The 20,111-nt window shown below is 39.4% G+C and overlaps 3 protein-coding genes across 4 annotated transcripts in view; 1 reads left to right on the top strand and 2 right to left on the bottom strand.

The window, feature by feature from the left end:
* Positions 1 to 1,371: 1,371 nt before the first annotated feature.
* Positions 1,372 to 20,111, top strand: part of LOC131777698 (uncharacterized) — a 28,286-nt gene continuing 9,546 nt past the window's right edge. The window contains exons 1-3 of one of the 2 annotated variants that reach the window (XM_066161892.1): positions 1,372 to 1,409; positions 1,577 to 1,760; positions 2,105 to 2,252. In XM_066161892.1, the coding sequence (XP_066017989.1) occupies positions 1,591 to 1,760; positions 2,105 to 2,252 (318 nt within the window). In that variant the 5' untranslated portion in view covers positions 1,372 to 1,409; positions 1,577 to 1,590. Of the gene's footprint in view, positions 1,410 to 1,553; positions 1,761 to 2,104; positions 2,253 to 20,111 lie in introns of both variants that reach the window. The other variant, XM_066161891.1, reaches the window with a different exon arrangement.
* Positions 5,433 to 7,348, bottom strand: LOC136278344 (5-hydroxytryptamine receptor 7-like). The gene is made up of 2 exons (XM_066161915.1): positions 7,234 to 7,348; positions 5,433 to 6,536 (listed from the first exon to the last, which is right to left on the bottom strand). The coding sequence occupies exon 2, from the start codon at positions 6,429 to 6,431 to the stop codon at positions 5,520 to 5,522; it is 912 nt and encodes a 303-aa protein (XP_066018012.1). The 5' UTR covers positions 6,432 to 6,536; positions 7,234 to 7,348; the 3' UTR covers positions 5,433 to 5,519.
* Positions 8,621 to 18,854, bottom strand: LOC131777699 (uncharacterized). Its single transcript, XM_059094023.2, has 12 exons — positions 18,791 to 18,854; positions 16,725 to 16,998; positions 16,214 to 16,361; positions 15,496 to 15,801; positions 13,905 to 14,247; positions 13,465 to 13,604; positions 12,556 to 12,924; positions 11,472 to 11,696; positions 10,940 to 11,185; positions 10,403 to 10,534; positions 9,814 to 10,299; positions 8,621 to 9,230 (listed from the first exon to the last, which is right to left on the bottom strand). The coding sequence occupies exons 2-12, from the start codon at positions 16,973 to 16,975 to the stop codon at positions 8,985 to 8,987; spliced, it is 2,892 nt and encodes a 963-aa protein (XP_058950006.2). The 5' UTR covers positions 16,976 to 16,998; positions 18,791 to 18,854; the 3' UTR covers positions 8,621 to 8,984.

Raw genomic sequence — 20,111 nt, 5'->3', positions numbered from 1 at the left:
TTTGCTTTTCACGCTCTGAGAGTCCACGAGGATAAGTTGCATTAAAAAGTTTGAGGATGAGAATTCAAGATGCAAAGTATTGTTAGAAAACCCTAAGATGTCAAATTTTTAGTTTACTGCATGACCAGCTACTGGGCTCAAATAATTTACCGCAGACCGTACACTTTAAAGGATTGAACTAAGCCATAACAAGTGAAATATTTCTTACACCAATAAATATAAATTTCTCAGAATTAACTCGCGTTTTCGTCAGCGCCGTCTAGTGCCAACGTTTAGAACTTCACAAAGGCCTCACTAGTGTTATTCTGAAATCTACAGCTTAGATAATTCTTCAAAGACCATAAGAGCTTGTATTCCTTACCTGGAATATATCGGAGCCTCGCAAAGCTGTTCTGTACAAGATGAGCGCTGCTTTAGTGAGCATAATAAGTTATAGGCGTGGCTAACCTCTTCAGGGACTGCGCCCTGTTCTTAAGTAACCCAGTGGTCAGACTAGCAGACGAGGTTGAGTAGTCAGAGACACCACAGACTTCTCTCGTAAAAGTTTTCGCTTCGCACATATTTTGGACTTAACCCTGCGCTGCCTTCAAAAGAATCTTCCCGTCAATTTATTCAGCAGCGTTATTCGAAGACAAAAGAGAGTTTTTGCGCGGATCGGGAGCTCCTAGAATAAATTGCAGTACAGCTGTTTGTGCTGACTTTCCTAAATCTCACCTCTACTAATCATCGTCTAAGCGTCAATTTGAACAAATCGTGTTCCCTGAGGATGCATATCAAATCCCCTTTATCGAAGCTGTGGAAACGTATCTTTCGTGTCTCTTATCCGATTTACATAACCATGAACCATCTACTCGGATAAAAATACGCATCGTAAATGAGCCGTAACAGCGGAGTGCAAACGATAAGGACTTGTCGCTTTGATTAATTGTCACAGATTAAACGAGTTGACAGAAAGACTGAAATTTTTTGAATGTCTGCAAATGCTAAGAAAGAAACCTTTGTCGGTTTTGTTTCTACTGGTCTAGTTCTTACAAAAATGCGTTTATTTGGGACAAAACATTTCTGTATGTATTGTACCACAGAACGCGGAAAGAATGATTGTAGTGTACATCGAACTGTGAAAAGGACGGCAACGCCAAAGGAGACGTCTTTGGAAAAAAATAAAGATATATTTTAAGTTAGAATTTCGCGAATGGCTGGATGCGTTTGCTGTCTCTTACGGCGCCACAAGTTAACCTCAGTGTAATGAATGAAAGCAGCGTTGTTTGATTCCCTACTGCAAAAGCAGCGCGCGTGACCGTTATTTTTGCACCCGCATTTTGTTACATTTCTACCAGTTTCATCACGTAGTTTGCAATATTATTTTCCTTCTTTTAATTTCATCTCTTAAACATTGTTCTAAGGCGTAGGTATGTTGAGAGCAACATAGCGACATCGATTTCGTCACCTAATTTCCTTTCGTTTTCGTTCACCTTTCTTGTGACTTTCGAAGTGCATGAATTGTGTTTCTATTTCGCTGTGTTTTTGTAATTTATGCACACCTTTTATTTTAGCTCTCACTGTGTTCTACTTTAAGTCATTGGAGCGCCTATGTTCACCCATAGACGTGGCACTTTTTCCAAACGTGCTGTTAGCGACGATGTAGCAAAACCATGGGCTGCTGTTGGGACTTGGTTTCTTGGACCAAAAGCGGAGAATGCTGAGGTATTTATTGAACTAATGAAGGACGCCATAAAAGCCCACATGGACTTTCGCCAAGGGTACGTAACAAAATTCTATTTTACTGTAGCCTCTTATTTACGTCTGTTGCCTTGGCATGGCTTTCTTTATCAGCTTTTATTCCGAGTTTGTTCACTAATACCACACTTACTCTTTGCATTATGCGCAACTTAAAAGAAACCAGGGCAAAGAGTTCTCATAAAAGGATTTTGATGAGCGAGGAGTGTGTTACCTGATTCAACAAACCGTTGTTGTTACCAAGGTTTATCAGCCCAATTTCGGTTGGCTTTGGAACTTAACTTTGAAAGGTGTCAAATGCAGACATGCATCAGATATGTCTGCTCCTAAGTGCAACATGAAATGCAACAATATTTTATTTCCCTAGTTTCTTCCTTTGTGATCCACCGTACGTCACAGACGAGCTGCGACAAGCAGAGTCTTTCGAAAAATCCTATGAGAAAATGAAAACGGAATTGGATAATCTTCAGAAGGACATGTACAGATCTGTTCCATTTTTTAGCACGAGATACAAGGTAGGCTTTAAAGATTGACCCCGCGAAAGGTTGATAGTCAATGGCGTTCTGAACGCGTTTGCGGTTGCGATTGCTATTGTGGTTTCCCAGGAATCCAAACATTGTTTATAACCTGATCTTCATTTCAAGTCGTGCAGTGTTTGTTACGCAACTATATGCGCAGAATTCCAAGCAGACTGCATTTCAGTGAATAATCCGGCGTTAAAAAAGGAACCGCAGTGAAATCCAAAGTAATATCCAAACTTCCGCAGTTTAAGCCAGGGTATTTCACTTACGTGAATAATTGTCCGCCCTAATCGGATGAAAAAAATTCATATAAAGAGTCAAGGGTCCATTCCGAATTCATCATATGTGCTACTTCGAAATATTCATCTATGAATCATTTTCCTTGAGACTTCTCTTTATACAACACGCACGTCAACAAGCTGGAATTCTGGAAAGGAAACTCAACAGAAATTTTGGTAAAATCTCCGCATAGCCCCATACTATTATAAAACAGATCTGTTTTCCTAATGGAAATGTATTGTTTTTGTCACTGTTTTCTCTATCCAAGAACTGAATGCATAATGTAGTATGGGGCTGTGCGGAAATTTTACCGAAATTTTTAATGAACTCGACCGAAAAAGTTTGTTCCATACGCACTAAATCGCATATCCGCAAATAAAACTCCCGCAACATTTTTACGCTTAACGACAAACTGGATAAAACGAACAAAATTACCGTGTTTTACCTCTTCGCTATTTAGCTTTAACTCTTTCATACTGGGAGTAAGAACAACTTGATGAGCTGAGCATTCATGCATGAACTTCACTTTTAGGGACATGTCAACTGGGACACTGCAGTTCCCGCAAATCTTGGGTACATTCCTGTTGATGCGAACGCTCGCATGAACTCTGAGGGTAATAAGGACATTGAGTCGTAAAACGGTTTAAGTTACAAAAAAATCCTTTTTTTCCAGCATTTTTTTGTGTTTTGGTGACCATGGATGAAAGAAGTCAGAAGAGGTTGAATGGTTCGTGTAGTTTTCTTCTCACCTAGCAGATTTCTTTGTAACATGCATTCCAACCTTATTCAAAAGACTGACCGATAGAAACTTCCCAAAAATACATTTTGTCAAAAAATGTTACAAATGTAGTACAGAATATGCACCAGGAGTGGATCTAGGGGTAAGGTTCGACGATCCGGATACCCCCCTCCTCTACTCATCAGATCTATTTGGTTTTTACTTCCCGTTTGTAACCTAACGACAGGATCATATGTAGCTAATTAACTTGAGATGTTAAAAATATACTTATTATGCTCTGATGTAAAAAATTCCCCCCTTCCTAGGCTGACTTTCCTAATTTGTAATCTTTACACACTATGATGTGAACTCTCTCAATCTACATGTACTTTGGTGTCTGATTGTTGTCTTTTTGTTTCTGTTATTAAGCGCTGGAAATTATTCTGCGAGAGAAGTTGTCGAAAAGAATCCCTGTCATCAATGTCATTAGTATCATGGGGACAACTGAAGAGAGTGCAGTTGATCCACTTGTGGACATCCTCTCAATAAGGAAAAAGCTAAGTAAAGAGGTATTACAACCTTTTTTATCAGACTTCTATTGCATTTGCAAAACAGATTTGATCGAAAGGACCTTTTCATTTCTATCAGACCTTCCTTTTTTTAATTAAAAGGACCAAGCCGCAAAATTACTCTATGCAATTAATGAATAGAACGTGTTGGAGATAAGGTACACCCTTTGCGTAAATTATCTCAGTCGAAAAAGTTTCTCTGTTCAAAAGCTATTTAGACTGAGTGTCGTACAACGAAAACCACAGAGCTCGCGATAGTCAATCAAAATAGAGCTAAATACTATAAGGAGCCGAATATAACTCGAAGTAAATGCTTTTAAATCGCACTCAGAGCGGCAAAAGGCGAGTGATCAGGCGATGTATCCTTTTTAATATGATTGATTGAGAGGGTTGCATGGGTTTTTCTTGACCAATAACAGGGCGTAGTAGGGAATTAAATATATACGAAGCCGTAATACTTTCGAAATTTAGTTGAAGGACTTCTTTGTGAGGACATTTCACGATTCCCGTCATTCCGGAATTGAGCACAAATTAAACGAGGAAATCAATTTTTCTTTACAGGGGCTGAAGTTTAGTATCTTTGCTTGTCTTTAACTTCCATTCCCTGCCCTCCCCTCCCTTAATATCATTTCAGTTATTTCAAAGGCCCCTACTAGGGTCACTCAATTTTCAATTCCCCTCATTTTCATACCCAGTGGGCAAACCACTCCTCCCCTCCCCCCTCCAAACCCAGCGATAGTCAATGAATGGTCTCCCACTGATGTAGATCCAGATTAGTAAAGTAAAACTAAGAATCTTAACTTTTCTCTATGATTGGTCCTTAAAAATCGTGCCATCCTCTCAACCAATCAGATGCAAAACTAAAAGCAAAAGCGACTTGGTCAATGGCGATTTTCTGCGCTTAAAGCGGTTTGCTTTTTTTCACTTTGAATCTAGTCATTGGTTAATCATAATGTAAACCTTCGCTCTGATGGATCCCTTAGATTATTTTGTTTTCAATTTTCGAAACTGAAGTGAAAACTGCTTTACAGGCCTTATGCTATTTATGCTAGTAAATACATCGAGGGCTGACTATTTTCTATTCTGCTTCGTCCTATACAGAAAAAGTGCTTTCCCATCATCCCTTGTTGTATGATGATCAGCAAATCGTGCGAGGAAAAGCTTTGCTGTGTGACACGATTTGGGGAATGCGTATACAAATTGCACATTGGAAAATTGCATTAAAGAAAAACGACTCCTTGACTTGGAAACCGGAAAAATCTAACAAAGCCTGCAAATTAATTGTAGTTTATATCGATATCATGTTGCCATCATGTAACAAGTGTAACATTAAAAGAGCCTGATTGTTATAAAAATGTGTCATTATGAATGATTTATGGGATTCCCAGTTCGTTCCGGGTGAGGTAGTAGCTCTTTGGACAGAAGTATTAAGCGAAAACAACCTTAAAATGTGTCAGACCTCAAAATTCTGAGGCTACGTAATGTAAAGTCACGTTTATTGAGTTTTTCATTTGCTGAGTTATCGGTTCTCGACGCGGAGATTTTCTGTTTATTCGTCATAACATGAAAAAATAAACAAGGCTAAGAAGTCGCTAAAGTAATATTGAATATGCCTCTTGTATGGTGCGTTGATTTGTCCTAAAACGATTCACCAAACTTAGACCCGTTGAGATGTTCTAACAAAAGGCTTGAATGTTAGGTCCCTTGTCCCATAACTGCCCTCACACGGTTTTTCTTCCCACATTTGCACATACTTTTATAAACTCTACGAAAAGATTTCAGTTGTAAGCTGTACAAGATTGGATTGAGGGAGCTGTTGCTTAAAACGAGCAGGAAACTTATGTCTCTTAACCAGTGAATGACATAACAATCACACAGAGAACAACAATACAAAACATAGATGAACAAACAAGAAGGGACAAAACACAACAAAAATATCCCCAACATCATCAAGTATAGCTTGGTTAATTTGCTTTCTAAAAGCAGTGACTTCTGCCTTTCGCACCGTTGACTTCTACCCTCGTGTAAGACTCCCACTTGAATCGTGCGAATCCTGAGAGATTTAAATATTCGGTAATAAGCGAAAACTAGAACACATGCTGTACTAAGCACTGCCGTGTTGGCGAAAACAAACGCAAAATTGATATAACCTGTCTTGATGTATGGCAGTGATAATAGCACAGACATGATCCACAAAGCCATGCAGATTTTTATGGTGCAAGACAAAGTGACATGACATTTATACCACAAAGAATACGATATGGCTAGATATCTATCAATTGCAAGAACACTAAGGGTTAATACTGAAGTTGTGCATGACATGAAATAGCTCAAATGCGTAATATACACGGCCAGATCATTTACTACACTTCCTTGCACTTCCTGATATGTGAAGTACACCGCCATCGGTTCTGTTATGGCGCCCGCGGTCAAATCTGCCAGTGCCAGGTTAGCGATTAAGACAGTGAAAGGTTTGCGCAGTTCTTTGTAAGGGTCTTGATGAACTGCTAACAAGACCAAAAGGTTCCCCGCGATGGTAATGCACGAGAGGCACAGTGATGCAATCATAGAGAAGTAAGAAAGATATGTTGGTGGTTCACAACCCATCTCTTTAAGATTGTCGCCTCAGAGGGAAAATTTTAGCTGTTGGTCTGTTAGATGGACAGTTGAGGTGTGGTGCACAAGTCTTCTATCAATAAGGAAGCAAGAAAACTGAAATAAAACAACAAATATAGTCAACTGCTTCATGGGAAAGATGGTGAATTTTTAAGCTCGATAACGAAATAAAAGAAATGGTTCTTATAATATATATACGAGTCGTAGTTTGAACGGAGTTGGAAAAGGATATTCACGAACGCTGTAAATCGTATCTTACCTGATCCAATCGTTTCGATAGCTTAGATTGTTTTGTTGATATGCCTAAATTTCTGATCCAGCAGGATAGGGAAAGCAAGTCTAAAAAATTGAGGAGTTCATGCTAAAACTCCCTGCGAAAAAGGGCCTAACTGCAGTTTGAATCATGCACTTCTGCCACCTTTCAACGAAATTGTCATCGAGTTACTGATGACGCAAGTAAGAAATCATATTCCTAGCTGTCTGCTGGTTTAATGACACAGGCGTAGCTGTAATGTATTTGGTGATGATAATATTGGCTTTTTTGCTGAAGATGGAGTTTACACGAATTCAAAGTGGTTAGAATGAAATTTTAATACCAAGGGTTTTAATCTGAGTTAAATTCTAAATACCCGAATTTTGTTCAACCTACATTGATATTCTAAGAAATCGTTCTAGAAAATGTGAAAATTATCTAACATCCTTCAACACAAATAAAAAGACAATGCTTTGAAGGTTCTCGGTGCAATAATTGTCACGTTCAGCGGAGTCTTATTAAAGATGGAATATTACTTACATCTGGCAAATTACTACCGGATGGAATTGTTCTTGGACACTGTTCCTGGGAAAGATTTCTCCATGTTACTGGTTAATACAAAACCGCTATTTCAAATGTTATCAGAATCCTTGTAAAGGAGGTCGTTAAATTAAAACTTTCAGTCTTAGCTGAATAAATACGGCAACTCAAAATTTACCATTGAAAAAAGTCAAGGGCAAGACTATCAACGTAATAATCAGATTCCCCTTTCAACTCTCTCCAAAGCCTCTTTGGATTCTAACCTGAAATACAAGACATTGTGAACTGATTTGACGGAGCAAAAACACTTAAAAGGCAAAATACCCACTCATATTTACCTAGTGAGCGCGAAGTCATTAGGTCGAAAACTGATCTGTTTCCGCTTAATAATTTTTGTGCCATATTAAAAATGTATATTCATCATTATCAAAACAAATTTGGATCTTTCCTATTAATTAATTGACTTCTGACTTTTAGGGGTATTATATTGAAGTTCCGTTGTATTAAATTTATCCATTTTTTTTCGTTTAGAAATGTAATGTTTTGCTTTTGTTGAACGTATGAAGAAAACTTGAACCGATTTTTTGGCCAGTAATTAATGCCTTTTGCACAAAGGTTATCTGCAGTCTAATTAAACACTTAAAAGTGGTTGTTAGAATTTGGGGGCTGTCTTGCATTTATAATCGCTGAAATTAACATTTAACTTAAAGCACATTAATATTTAAGATATCCGCCAAATGTTCCACAAATAACAAAAGTTGTTCAGAATTGCTTCACGACTAAAGTTCGTAAATTTAAAACTCGACTTCTTGAGCTGAAATTTGCCACCGGGTGCATTCTAGACATTGAGAAAATTTTTAATGAGGAAAATATCAGTTCACGACTTCCTTTCATTATAAAAACTGTTTATACATTCAGCGGGTTGTGAAATGTAGTTTGAGGCACAAAAATTGATTATCTACCATGGTTATGTCAATCAAGTGTTTAGGTTTAACAAATTTTCCATCGGTATAAATTAAACCGAAAGTTCTCTGGCGAAACATGAGCGAATATACACAACAAGAAACTTTTCCATCCGTTTAAAGGTATGTTTTCCAAATAGCTAAGCACTGAAAGAAGGATCTTTCTAAGCACTCGCAGTCATGCTCGTTTCTTTGGCAAATTATTTTCAGCACTAGGATAACGTGAGAAACGATTCTAATTGCGTTTAACGATATTTCGATTAATGCGTTTGTCAAAATCCTTTGAATACATAGAATTGATATTTAATCAGGATTCATGTTCAGAATCCACAAAGTGCGTATTTTTTAATTTTTCCCTTCGTTTTTCTCTTAGAATTAAAAATGATAAACTGTGGTCGAAAACGTACTACGGTCTACATCGAAACATTACCACCGCAGCTAAAAAGACCATGTAGTTCTGCACAGATTTTATTTTCCGACCTGACATCAAGGAAAGAACAAGCAATATAATAGTGTTGGGTTTAAGTAGATGCTAAAGGAAAAGTGAACTCTTACATTATGGTGGCAGGGAATACTTATACCGAACGTTTAAGTATTACCTTATCGCCACCCAGTTTGGTCAGTGAGTGGTAGATCGGAGACTTTTGCAAAACTGAATTTACAAATTAGCAGGGATACCTCACAAAGAAAAGTGAACTTTTACAAAAGGACTTTCGTGTCTACAAAGATAAATTTTGAGGAAATTTCACAGTCTGTGAACCATACGAAGTCCCATTTAACGTCAAACCATTACACGGTAGTTCCAGAAAACCAGATTTTCCTTGCTATTTTCACTTTGGACGTGACCTCTGCACCATCGATTCCCACGAAGGAGATGTCGAACTTGTTCTTGGTTAAGGGGTCTTGAACCTCTCCATTCTCGATCTTTGGTGAACCAGAGATGCTCGGAATCTCCACCTCGGTTCCATATCTGAGCAATAAGTCCACCACCTTCTCCGTGCCAACATTATCAGGGACGCCATCAAGCTGAACCACCTTTTAAGATTGAACGGAGAGAATTATCTTTAAAATATTGCGTCCTGGGGCAAGACAGTGCACTATCACGAGGATCATCTTAAACCAGAGGCATAAATGGAAAAACTTCACTTGGCAGAGAAAAATATGGAATAAAATAACATGCTGTTCAAGGAGTAGGAAAATGGCATTTGGCTGTATGCGGACTCATTTAGTAAACAAAAACTCTTGTGCAGGGTCGTAACCAGGGAGGCCAGGGGTGAGCGTCTTACCCCTCTCCCCTGTAAGGTAGTGATTCAAGTGGTGAAAAAACAAGAATCCTAAGCCTTTCCGATGTTAGACACTCTGCAATTTTCCGGTTTGTCTCCCCCCGCGTGAATATATGAGCCCGCGCGAAAGCCACTCCACGTTGAGGTGGGGAAATTTGAAACCATACCCCCCTAATCAATCAAATTTAGCTGAGCTCCTTGTTGATGACGGTGGTTGTCAGAAATGTTGATAAAACACTTTCTTGTAGCGGTTACCATGTAAATTTTAATCTCTGAGAAGAAATCGTCTGTATATGAGACTTTCTTTAGTTAGCTAAACCAAAAAAGTCATTTACCTGAAAGAAATCTGGACTTTTGGTCGGAATGTGAAACAGGAACACACTCTTCTTGTCGCCATACATGAAGTAGTTACCGTGATCTTGGTAATCGCCCTTGTCAAAGTGCTCGTAACGTGGAACATCAATGATCTTCATCTTTACAGACATGAATGGATTCTTGTCATGATCAGAAGGCATACCAACGAAGCAATCGAACTTTTCCTTTTCACCAGCGTACTCGGACTCTTCAAAGAAGATTTCGTGAAACCTTTGTTTTTTGCTTCTAAACACGATTGGCTGAGGCTCACTGCTGGTCTTAAGCAGTTTTTCTTGCATGGAAATATACTTTTCGGCGTCTTTGTCGTGGAGGAACTTCAGTTTCACCACGTTGTCATACTGCTTGGAAACATCGTTGAAGTCTCCGATGTAAGATGCGATCACTTCGTTCTCCTGATTGACAACTCCTGTGGTGACAAAGTTGTGGAGAACTTTGGGATCGGTGCACTGAAAAAGAGGTATTAAAGATAAGGACAAGAGCTAACTTAACTGACAAAAAGCGTTTCCATTCCCGCTCCCACCCAAGAAACAAGATATGATACTTCCTCACCGTTCCAATTGCGTTAAGGATTGCATTCCTCAAAATGTCACCCATGTCGTCTAAGAATTCTGTGGACGTGGCCCATGGATCCATGCAGGTTGTGATGATGTATTTGACAGGTGTGTCATTGTCGTGTTCCAACTAAATTTCAAAAGAAATGATAAAGATATATTGCCGTGAACGAAGAAAAGATTAAAAGCAATCTGAAATCCAAGTTGCATTCGTCTTGACTTCACGCCGTGATTGGTCAAGAAAATTCGCGCCATTCTCTGGACCAATCACAATTAAACCTATCGCGTCTTGGTTAATCGTGTTCTTCCACACTTCATTAAGTTCGATTTTTACTCAGAGTTGTTATTGGCTCCGTTTGATATCTTATATTCCTCTACTCCATCGACAAGTGCTGTAACAGAGAATCACACGGCTGCAGTTGTATGCGCTAAAGCACAGAAAAGCGATGGTAATAACCCTGGATTATCATCGGCCCTTAAAGACATTTCTCATTATGTATCTTAACTCCCATATATATAGCCCCATGATTCCTACCCCTAATCTTTTCTTGAAATTCGGAACAGCAGCACTGTGTTTATGGGGAACCAAACTTGATGCTGTCACAATCATTGGAACTCGACGCGCGGTGTGCTCGCTAGATGTGTGACACAGGTCCTGGAATAGTGCCAAGTTGATCTCATTGCACTTTTCAACACTTCTGTTTCCTTTCAAGTTGACAGAAAAACACGGTATCATGGTGTCGGGACCAACCTCCAGGAGATACTCCATAGCTTCTTCATCCTGTAAGTTAAAGAGGCAGCAGGTTATTTTATAGCCAGAATTTTTTTCTTGTTAGATATCAAGATACGATACAGACAATCTTTGAGCAATTAATTGAACTTCACAAAGTACTCCACGCCTCCTGAAATAATTTTCATTCAAAAAAAGTTAAAACCCTCACTTGACTGATATTCTCTTCCAACATGGCAGAGGTAATGTCAGGTGAACTCATTCTTCCGGCCCGATTCAGTAAATTCCTAATCAGAAAAATACGTGACTCTGTACGTGGATCATTAAAAAAAAATACCTTAACGAGTTCTTCGTTGCTTTTCCCCAGAATTCTCTCTCTGATAAACTCCTTTTGCTGCTTTTCTGACATCTTTTTGTATTTTTTTGGAAGCGATTTCGTCGTTTCCAAGACAAAGGTGTCATCGTCCTGAGCTAGTGTTACCCACAGGCAGTACATGATCTTGGCAGTAAACATACATTCAGCTAGGATACGACCGTAGCCATTCTTGTCGAGACCGATGACCTACATATGATCACATACGAAGCAAACAATTACATACCAACAACACAACTTCTGCGTCTTCAAATTGCTTAAAAATCTTGGAACATTATATGATGTTAAGGTTTGAATGAAAAATATTCTTGTCACTCAATTAAATGAGGATTATTTTGGGATCATTTATGACCAGCGTGGAACTAAGACAAATAATCTGAAAGCAAAAATTGTCTTTCTCCCAACAAGTGACTTCGTAGCTTAGTTGGTTGAGGTGCCAACTCACAATCAGGAAGGCACGGTTTCCTAATCCGACTCTATAGAATTAGTTCGAAGTTTAAATTTTTTTTCTAAAATGCATTCGCTTAAACCGCAATTTGTTAGAGAGGATCTATTCATCACATTTGGTACAGAACTACTGGTAAAATTAATATAGTACATATACTTATTGCAGTGAAAAACCTCAATTGTAGTTCAGATCCATGCCGGAATATCCCCGACAGTGTCCGTCTCTTTTTTTTTTTTTTTTTTTTTTTTTTTTTTTAAGAATTGAGGAATTTTTTATTTGGAAAGCTAGAGGAAGGGCAGGTTTCTATCTAAGGACTAGTTATCATTATTCCTTACTTTGGGCTGGTGGGGGGGGGGGAGAAGAGGTTTTGTTTCGTGTTTATGTAACAATAAAATTTACCTTATCCCCTGTAACATCCTTATAATCACCCCCCCCCCCCATCTCGTGCCCTAAATTTTCTATAGTTCCTCCCTTTTATACTCTGTGTTGATCCTGATCCCCTCACCGTTCTCCCTGAAAGCCATATGATCCTTCCCCATAAAAAAAAATCATCTTCCACTTCCCCCCCTCCGACGTGATAAACGACGAGTGAACTCTCACCCTGTTTGCCAACATGACCCCAGCGGCAGCAGCTCCTGGTTTGGATCCTTCGATGCCGATGTCTCCTAGTGTCATGTCTCCATGATAATACACAACAGTGGTGGTGATCTGAAGAAAGGTGTTCATCAACTTGTCTCTGTAGCATAATGCTCCAGCGGGGTAAGGACAGAAGCCAGATTTGTGTGGGTCAATAGTGATGGTATCGCACTGGTCCATGACTGACAACTGCTCTTTAACATATGGACTCAGCCACAACTCGGGAACAAATCCCTCGCTACCAGCGGCTACAAGATTACTCTTAGAATCTCGTAACATGCTACAGAAGTATCCTCCCCAAGCCCCGTCCGCGTGCAAGCTGAAGCAAAGGCCCTGTATGACGATAAAGAAGAGTGAATGAAATAGCTTGGCGCCCCAGCATCGTGATTGTAATGTGAGATAACATTGAGGTTTAACCTTTCGTCTTAGATTTTAAGAAGAAGTAGGGATACGTGAGGCCGGAGAAAAAACATAATTGCAACCTGACCTAAGAGCGGTTTTAAGTGCGAAGAAATTCGTAAGTTAGTCATTTGAAGTACGTTTAAGTAAGAACAAACATGATCCGCTCCTCTGGAGTCCTTGGCCTGACGACAGCATTATCCCAAGCCAACCTGCTCCAAAACTGCACTTACGTAATTCCGAATTTAAAAAACGTCGTTCAATCATGTTTAAATTTGAGAAAGGCTCCAGTTTCAGGCTCAAAATATGGGCAGAACTACAGTAGAACCTCGGTTACTTGCACAGAAACCCCGTTTCCAGTTATTTACTACTTATTCAGGCAAATCGAACTCTTTTTTGTTTCCCCTGGGAGTTCGAATTTGAGTTAGCGGGGTTCTACTACAGAAAAGGTTCATTCTGTTCAGTTAGATGTACCTTAGCTCTAAACTTTTCTCGAAGTTCCAAAATCGCTGCGAGTGGATCCACCGCGCTCTCTTCTGTTGTACCCATAACAGACACAACAGTAATCACCGGAATCTCGTTTTTTAGTTTTTCCTGCAAAATTCTTTCCAGATCTGAAAAAAGACAGCACGTGCAAGGTGAGATTCATTCGAATGCTATAAGTAAATTTTAAGTCGTGGACGTCAGTGAAACAGTTCAAAGTAGCCGGATTGGGTCTATCGGCCTACCTTCCTTCCTCTTCCAGAAAGGGTTTTGGATCAAATATTAATAAGCACGGCTTTAGACTTTTGTAGCGCAAACAGTGAAAGTTAAGCCAAGTAAGTTTTCGTGCTCATTTTTTCTTTACCTTGTCTACTTTGTCGTTCTCTTACACTCAAACCTCAAAGTTATATCGAGCATCATAATGAACAAACCCTTTGGTTCCATCCGAGCATCTTCGTCAACTGCCACAGTGACGAGGCTCTCTCGTCCCAGTCCTAGAATTGTAACTGCTTTGGTAAGGGATATGTGTGCTGTGCTTGGTACAATCACACAAGGACTCTGTGTCAACATGTGGCGGCGAGCAAACTCTTGCGCTCCAACAGATTCATAGAGATACTGGCCCATGACGCCCATGAACTCTTGATGCTGGAGACCAGTTAAATCTTCCACGTCTTTTGGCATTCTTAGAATGGTGTCGACGTCAAGATTGAGGAGTTCCCATTGGGAAGCACTCTGAAGTTCTCCTTTTTCTCCTCCTCTTTGAGGAAAGGTTATCTAATCAGGAATTAAGCATGAAAGATATAGCTCTCAGGTGAACAGCACTCAGGTGAGCCAGGTTACTTCTACAAAATCGCTTGGTGTGATTATAGACGATAGGCTCGATTGGCATAGTCACATCGAAAAATTAACAAAAAAGATTGCCTCTGGTATCGGGTGCCTAAAGCGAGTCAGGCATCTGATCCCAGCATCGACCTTACATCTGCTTTACCAAGCTTTAGTAAAACCTCACTTTGATTACTGTGACATTGTCTGGGGTAGCTGTGGGATAACGCTACGAGATAAGCTGCAGAAATTACAGATTAGAGCAGCCCGTGTTTTGACATTTTCCAGCTATGATGCCGATGCAACTAAGCTACTTGAATTTTTAAGTTGGAAAAATCTGACAAGCCAGCAGGAAATTCATAGAGTTACCATGGTTTTCAAATGTCTGCACAGGCTAGCTCCTGAATATCTTAATTCTAAGTTTAGATGGCGTAACTCTGCTTAGGACCTCAGGGACTCTGAAAATAAACTCAATGTTCCTCTACCTCGCACTAACTATTATCGAAAAAGCTTTAGCTATAGTGGAGCCACATTATGGAATAGTCTTCCATGTGATATAAGGAACACAGAGTCTCTGGGGTTGTTTAAACGCAAGATCAATGCCACTCTATAACGCACGGCATTCACGGAAAACAGCTTTTAGTTATTAGTTAGTGTTTTAATTTTTAAATAGCTTTAGTTAATGTAATTGCTGATGAATTGTTTCGTGCTTAAATAAAGATAAATAAAGATTATCATTATCAACTGGAAATTGTTTTCCTTTTTTTTAGTAGAAAACTGTTAAACATATCCTTTAAAGCGGGCCAAAAGTTTTCCAGCATGGAATTGGCTTTTGTCGGCACAGAATTTTAGATCGGGTCGTTTGAAACTTGAGAACATCAAGCCATCAAGCTATCAAGCATGGCTATCTTCCGAGCAGTCTTCTTAACAAAAGTAATGATGGTAGTGACTATGATAATGATAAAAATAATTGAAATCATTAGATATATTAACCACTTCGATTACGCAAAAGTAATCAGTAGATCTACCTGAGGAAAGGATTTAATGTTCCCATGAAAATCTTATCCGTTGATATAAATGAGAATTACGTTTTGAACGAGTCCACCTTACAAAAGCTGAATGACAGCGCTAAAAAACACAGTAGCTGACGCCAATTTCGTTTTGAAGGTTATTAAAGTCTTTTCCCTTAAGTATATTCACCTTATAACTTCTAGCAGCAGCAAGTTTTTCTTCCTTCAGCAAAGCCTCCTGCAATCCTAATGGAAAGTATTTGACATTTCTTCCAGCCCAAATTGCTTCAATGTTGGCCACAGACCCACCAGCAGTGAGGTGACCCATGGCTTTATCGCCATCATATCCCATCATGATACACAAATCCTTCCCAACTTCCACCTCGAATTTTGTGGTAACAGTCGATGCCTCTGCTGCGCAGTTGTTCTGGTTAAACAACATGGCAGTCATATAGCCAAGGTTAGCTGGCATGGCTGTCTCCCAAAGAACGTGTCCCTGGAGACAGAAGAAATATATAAGCTGATTTATAAAGTGTTGTATAGTACTTTGTTCATTTGGTTAACCAGACCCATAGAATAGGGGGAGGGGGGAGGTAGGTTTCTGAAGGAACTGTGGTGCTGCATCGGTGAGAGAGTATAACAGGGTAATTAAGTAACATAGTGTCTTGCTGATAACAAGCGGAACCTTGGGCACATGCCATGACCAATTTGTCGTCTAACTATACCTACATATCAACATTTTATTTATGACTGAAGAAAGGGTGGCATGCACCTGAGAATGCCGATCGAATGATACTTGGCCGCCGAGTTACGAAACTGAGAGGCTGGTGTTTATGAGAACGTAAGCAAGAAGGATATCCTCAAACACAATCAGGATGAGGCGAACAATTACATGGAGGAAAAAATACCTTGTATCTAGAGCTAAAAAATGGCACAGATTTCTCCAGGTCTTTCTGCAAGTTGTCCACTTCTGTCTTCAAATGTTCCATGGAATTCTTAAAAGATGCAGCCTCTCGGAGCTCATCCGTCACATACGGTGGATCACAGGGGAAATAGCTTGAGTATCAAAATGCAAACTTGATCACTTTTATAGCTATGACTGAACTTGAACGACTGAGCTATTGAATAACGTATTTGTTCACTTTCATGGTTAAAGAATTGTCTGCTTCTTGAACAAATGCAGTCAAGAACAGACCCTATTTCGTGCTTAATGGAATTTATGTGTATATTGCCCTTGAGGTAACAACAAACCTCGTCCATGCATAGAATGTTTCATGCTGTCACTCAAATTGCCTGTTAAAGCGTTTTCTCTGCTGGTGGCAAAAATTCCGTAGGAAGGGATGATAAACGAGAAATAATGGCTTTCAAGAGAGAATAATGGAACCCTATTTTAATTTCTCTTTCTTTTGAAGAACTCACTTGTGACGAAATGCGATATGATGGTCGACAGCTCCCGTCAAAAGGTCTCTAAACACATCTCCATTTTCCGCTTTGGGCCCTAGGAACCAGGCTCCCAGGGCTGCCCAATGGTCATGTTTGCCTTTTTTATTACCTCCACGGTACAGAACTTCTCGCCGCGGAGTGTACATAGGGGCCTTGGACAGTCGAGGCTTCTTTCCTCCGGAGCCAACGGCTTTTTGAGCGGTTCTTTTCTGGCGTGGCCGAAACATGGTTTCAGTGTTTCCTATGAAATCTTAACAACAGGATAGTCGTATATTAGGGTTGGATTAGCGGATAGAATTCATTTTTCTAGGTGGATACTCACAGTTGTGAATAAAAATTGAGGCAACAGATTAACCCTTTAACTCCCGTGAGTGACCAAGACAGAATATCTCCTTACTATATCTACACAATATTATGCAAACAGGTGATGAGAATAAGAAATAAATCCATTATGGGATTACAAATTGATCCGATACCCAATTCTCCAAACTAACATAATGAGAATCATTTGGCAGACAGTAAGGAGAATTACTAATGAGATCATGAGAGTTAAAGGGTTAATGTCAGTATCTAACTGTGCACCTACCCCTCCCCTAACCTAACAACAACCCTAAGTTGTTAACAAATAACTGTTGATGGGTTGGGGAGGGAGGGGTGGCTGCGTACTTACTTGGCCACGGACATTAATCCGAGATTACTAAGCCAGACGTCCACTTATTTTAAATCCAGGCTCGTAGATCACGTTTCCTCTTTCAATGTGGTTTTGCTCAGAAAAATAACCTCCAAGTCCCTTTTTTTTTCACCGATATCTCCCTACTTCACAGCTCCTTTCGTAAATTTGAAGTGAACCATAAAAACGAACAATTAGGAAAGCGTGCATCTAAGATTTTCATGCACGTTCTAGAATCAATTTATTTTACATTCATGTGCAAACAAGTATTATTAGATCAGATAAACAAAAAAACGATTTTTTAAACTTCATAGTCCGAAATGACAAAACAATGACAAAAACAATATATTTCCACTGGGAAAACAGATTTCTTTTACAATAGTATGAAGCTGTGCGGAAATTTTACCAAATATATATATATCTCGAGATACACTTATTTTCTATTGACATCACCTGATCTGTCGTCTTAATAGACTGACGAGTGATTTCCTAAGACGCGAGCAAGAGTTATCGCCAAAATGGGCCTATTTGTAACCTCGCGGCTAAAAAATTATGATTCTGTCTTGCAGTCGTTTAAAAAATTAATTAGCAGCCTGTATTAGGTTCCCTAAGCAAGAACAATGCCGTCTTATTGCCCAAAATAGATGTATTAGTTGATTATCAGATTACCACCGAACAGTATATACGAGTTTTGAGTTTAATGAAAGCTCTAGATCTAGCGTTGGCAGCTGATTTCCACACAGGCATTTGAACTCAATATACATGCATTGCTAAAATATAATGTGTGATTTCGATTCATAGCCTAAAGTGTTTGCAATTTGTACATGAAAACGCGCCCGGTTGGATAATTGTAGTCGGCGGGTCGCGTTGGTACAACTAAGCCATAATCCCTTCCAATAAAAAACTATCGAATCTGCACACACTGAAAGTGAATCACAGAATAAAAATTCCCGCAAAGATACATTATTTATAGTCTTATGTACCATTCAGACATTGTAGCTGGATTTTTAACAGCGACAGGGTGCTCTGAAAGTCCACGAGGATAAGTTGCATTAAAAAGTTTGAGGATGAGAATTCAAGATGCAAAGTATTGTAAGAAAACCCTAGGCCCTAAAACTTTTAGCTTACTGCATGACCAACTACTGGGCTCAAATAATTTACCGCAGACCATACACTTTAAAGGACTGAACTAAGCCATAACAAATTAAATATTTCGTACATCAATAAATGTAAATTTCTCAGAATTGACTCGCGTTTTCGTCAGCGCCGTCTAGTGCCAACGTTTAGAACTTCACAAAGGCCTCACTAGTGTTATTTTGAATTCTATAGCTTAGATAATTCTTCAAAGACCATAAGAGCACGTACTCCTTACCTGGAATATATCGGAGCCTTGCAAAGCTGTTCTGCACAAGATGAGCGCTGCTTTAATGAGCATAATAAGTTGTAGGCGTGGCTAACCTCTCCAGGGACTGCGCCCTGTTCTTAAGTAAGCCAGTGGTCAGACAAGCAGACGAGGCTGAGTAGTCAGAGACACCACAGAACTTAAAAGTTTTCGCCTCGCACATATTTTGGACCTAACCATGCGCTGCCTTCAAAAGAATCTTCCCGTCAATTTATTCAATAGCATTCTTCGAACTGGAAGACAAAAGAGTTTTTGCGCGAATCGGGAGCTCCTGGAATAAATTGCAGTACAGCTGTTTGTGCCGACTTTCCTTAATCTCACCTCTACTAATCATTGTCTAGGCGTCAATTTGAACAAATCGTGTTCCCTGAGGATGCATATCAAATCCCCTTTATCGAAGCTGTGGAAACGTATCTTTCGTGTCTCTTGTCCGATTTACATAACCATGGACCATCTATTCAGATAAAACTACGCATCGTAAATGAGCCGCAACAGCGGAATGCAAAGTATAAGGACTTGTCGCTTTGATTAATTGTCACAGATGAAACGAGTTGACAGAACGACTGAAATTTTTTCAATGGAACCCTTTGTCGGTATTGTTTATACCGGTCTAATTCTTACATAAATGCTGTGTTATTTGGGAGAAAACATTTCTGTACGTTAAAGTTAAAAAAAATGCGGACTCTGATGTTCGCGAGCCGGTTGAGCCTTGTAACAACAGTTTGACCATACTTTTCTCGCAAATAAAATATATTAAAGTTCGAAAAAAAGGACCTCTTGTTGCAGCGTTTAGATCGCCCCTGATGAGGGCATTAGACAGGAGTGTCGAAACGTTGGGTCTATGAATTGTAACTTCTTCGGTTACATTCATTAAATCTGCAAACCAGTATAGCATCAAACTATGTCTGATTTCTGTACGTATTGTACCACTGAACGCGGAAAGAATGGTTGTACATCAAGCGTGAGGAGCATTCGTAAAGGGAACGTTGCGGTCTGTCTGTATTTACAACCCAGCAGTTGTTGCTGTTTCTTGGAGGAATTATGTGTGGAGACCTTCACAATGTCTTGCAAACTGTCAAAATTGACCGATGCAAGGGCATTTCCTGACGAAATTTAAGAATAATGGACTAATATTTTCTTACTCATCATTCACTTTGTTCTATTTTTTTTCTTTCCAAACCCTCTTAGACCCCAAAAACAGAGCAAATTTATACTTTGAGCTACATTTAAAATAAAATAATGACATTTAATCCATACATATTTTTTTAGGGCCTATGGGACAGTGTCGGGT

Source organism: Pocillopora verrucosa, chromosome 14 (genome assembly GCF_036669915.1).
Source record: "Pocillopora verrucosa isolate sample1 chromosome 14, ASM3666991v2, whole genome shotgun sequence".
Lineage (NCBI taxonomy): Eukaryota > Metazoa > Cnidaria > Anthozoa > Scleractinia > Pocilloporidae > Pocillopora > Pocillopora verrucosa.
The sequence above is the reverse complement of the archived record's forward strand: the minus strand, read 5'-3'. Positions and strand labels throughout refer to the sequence as shown.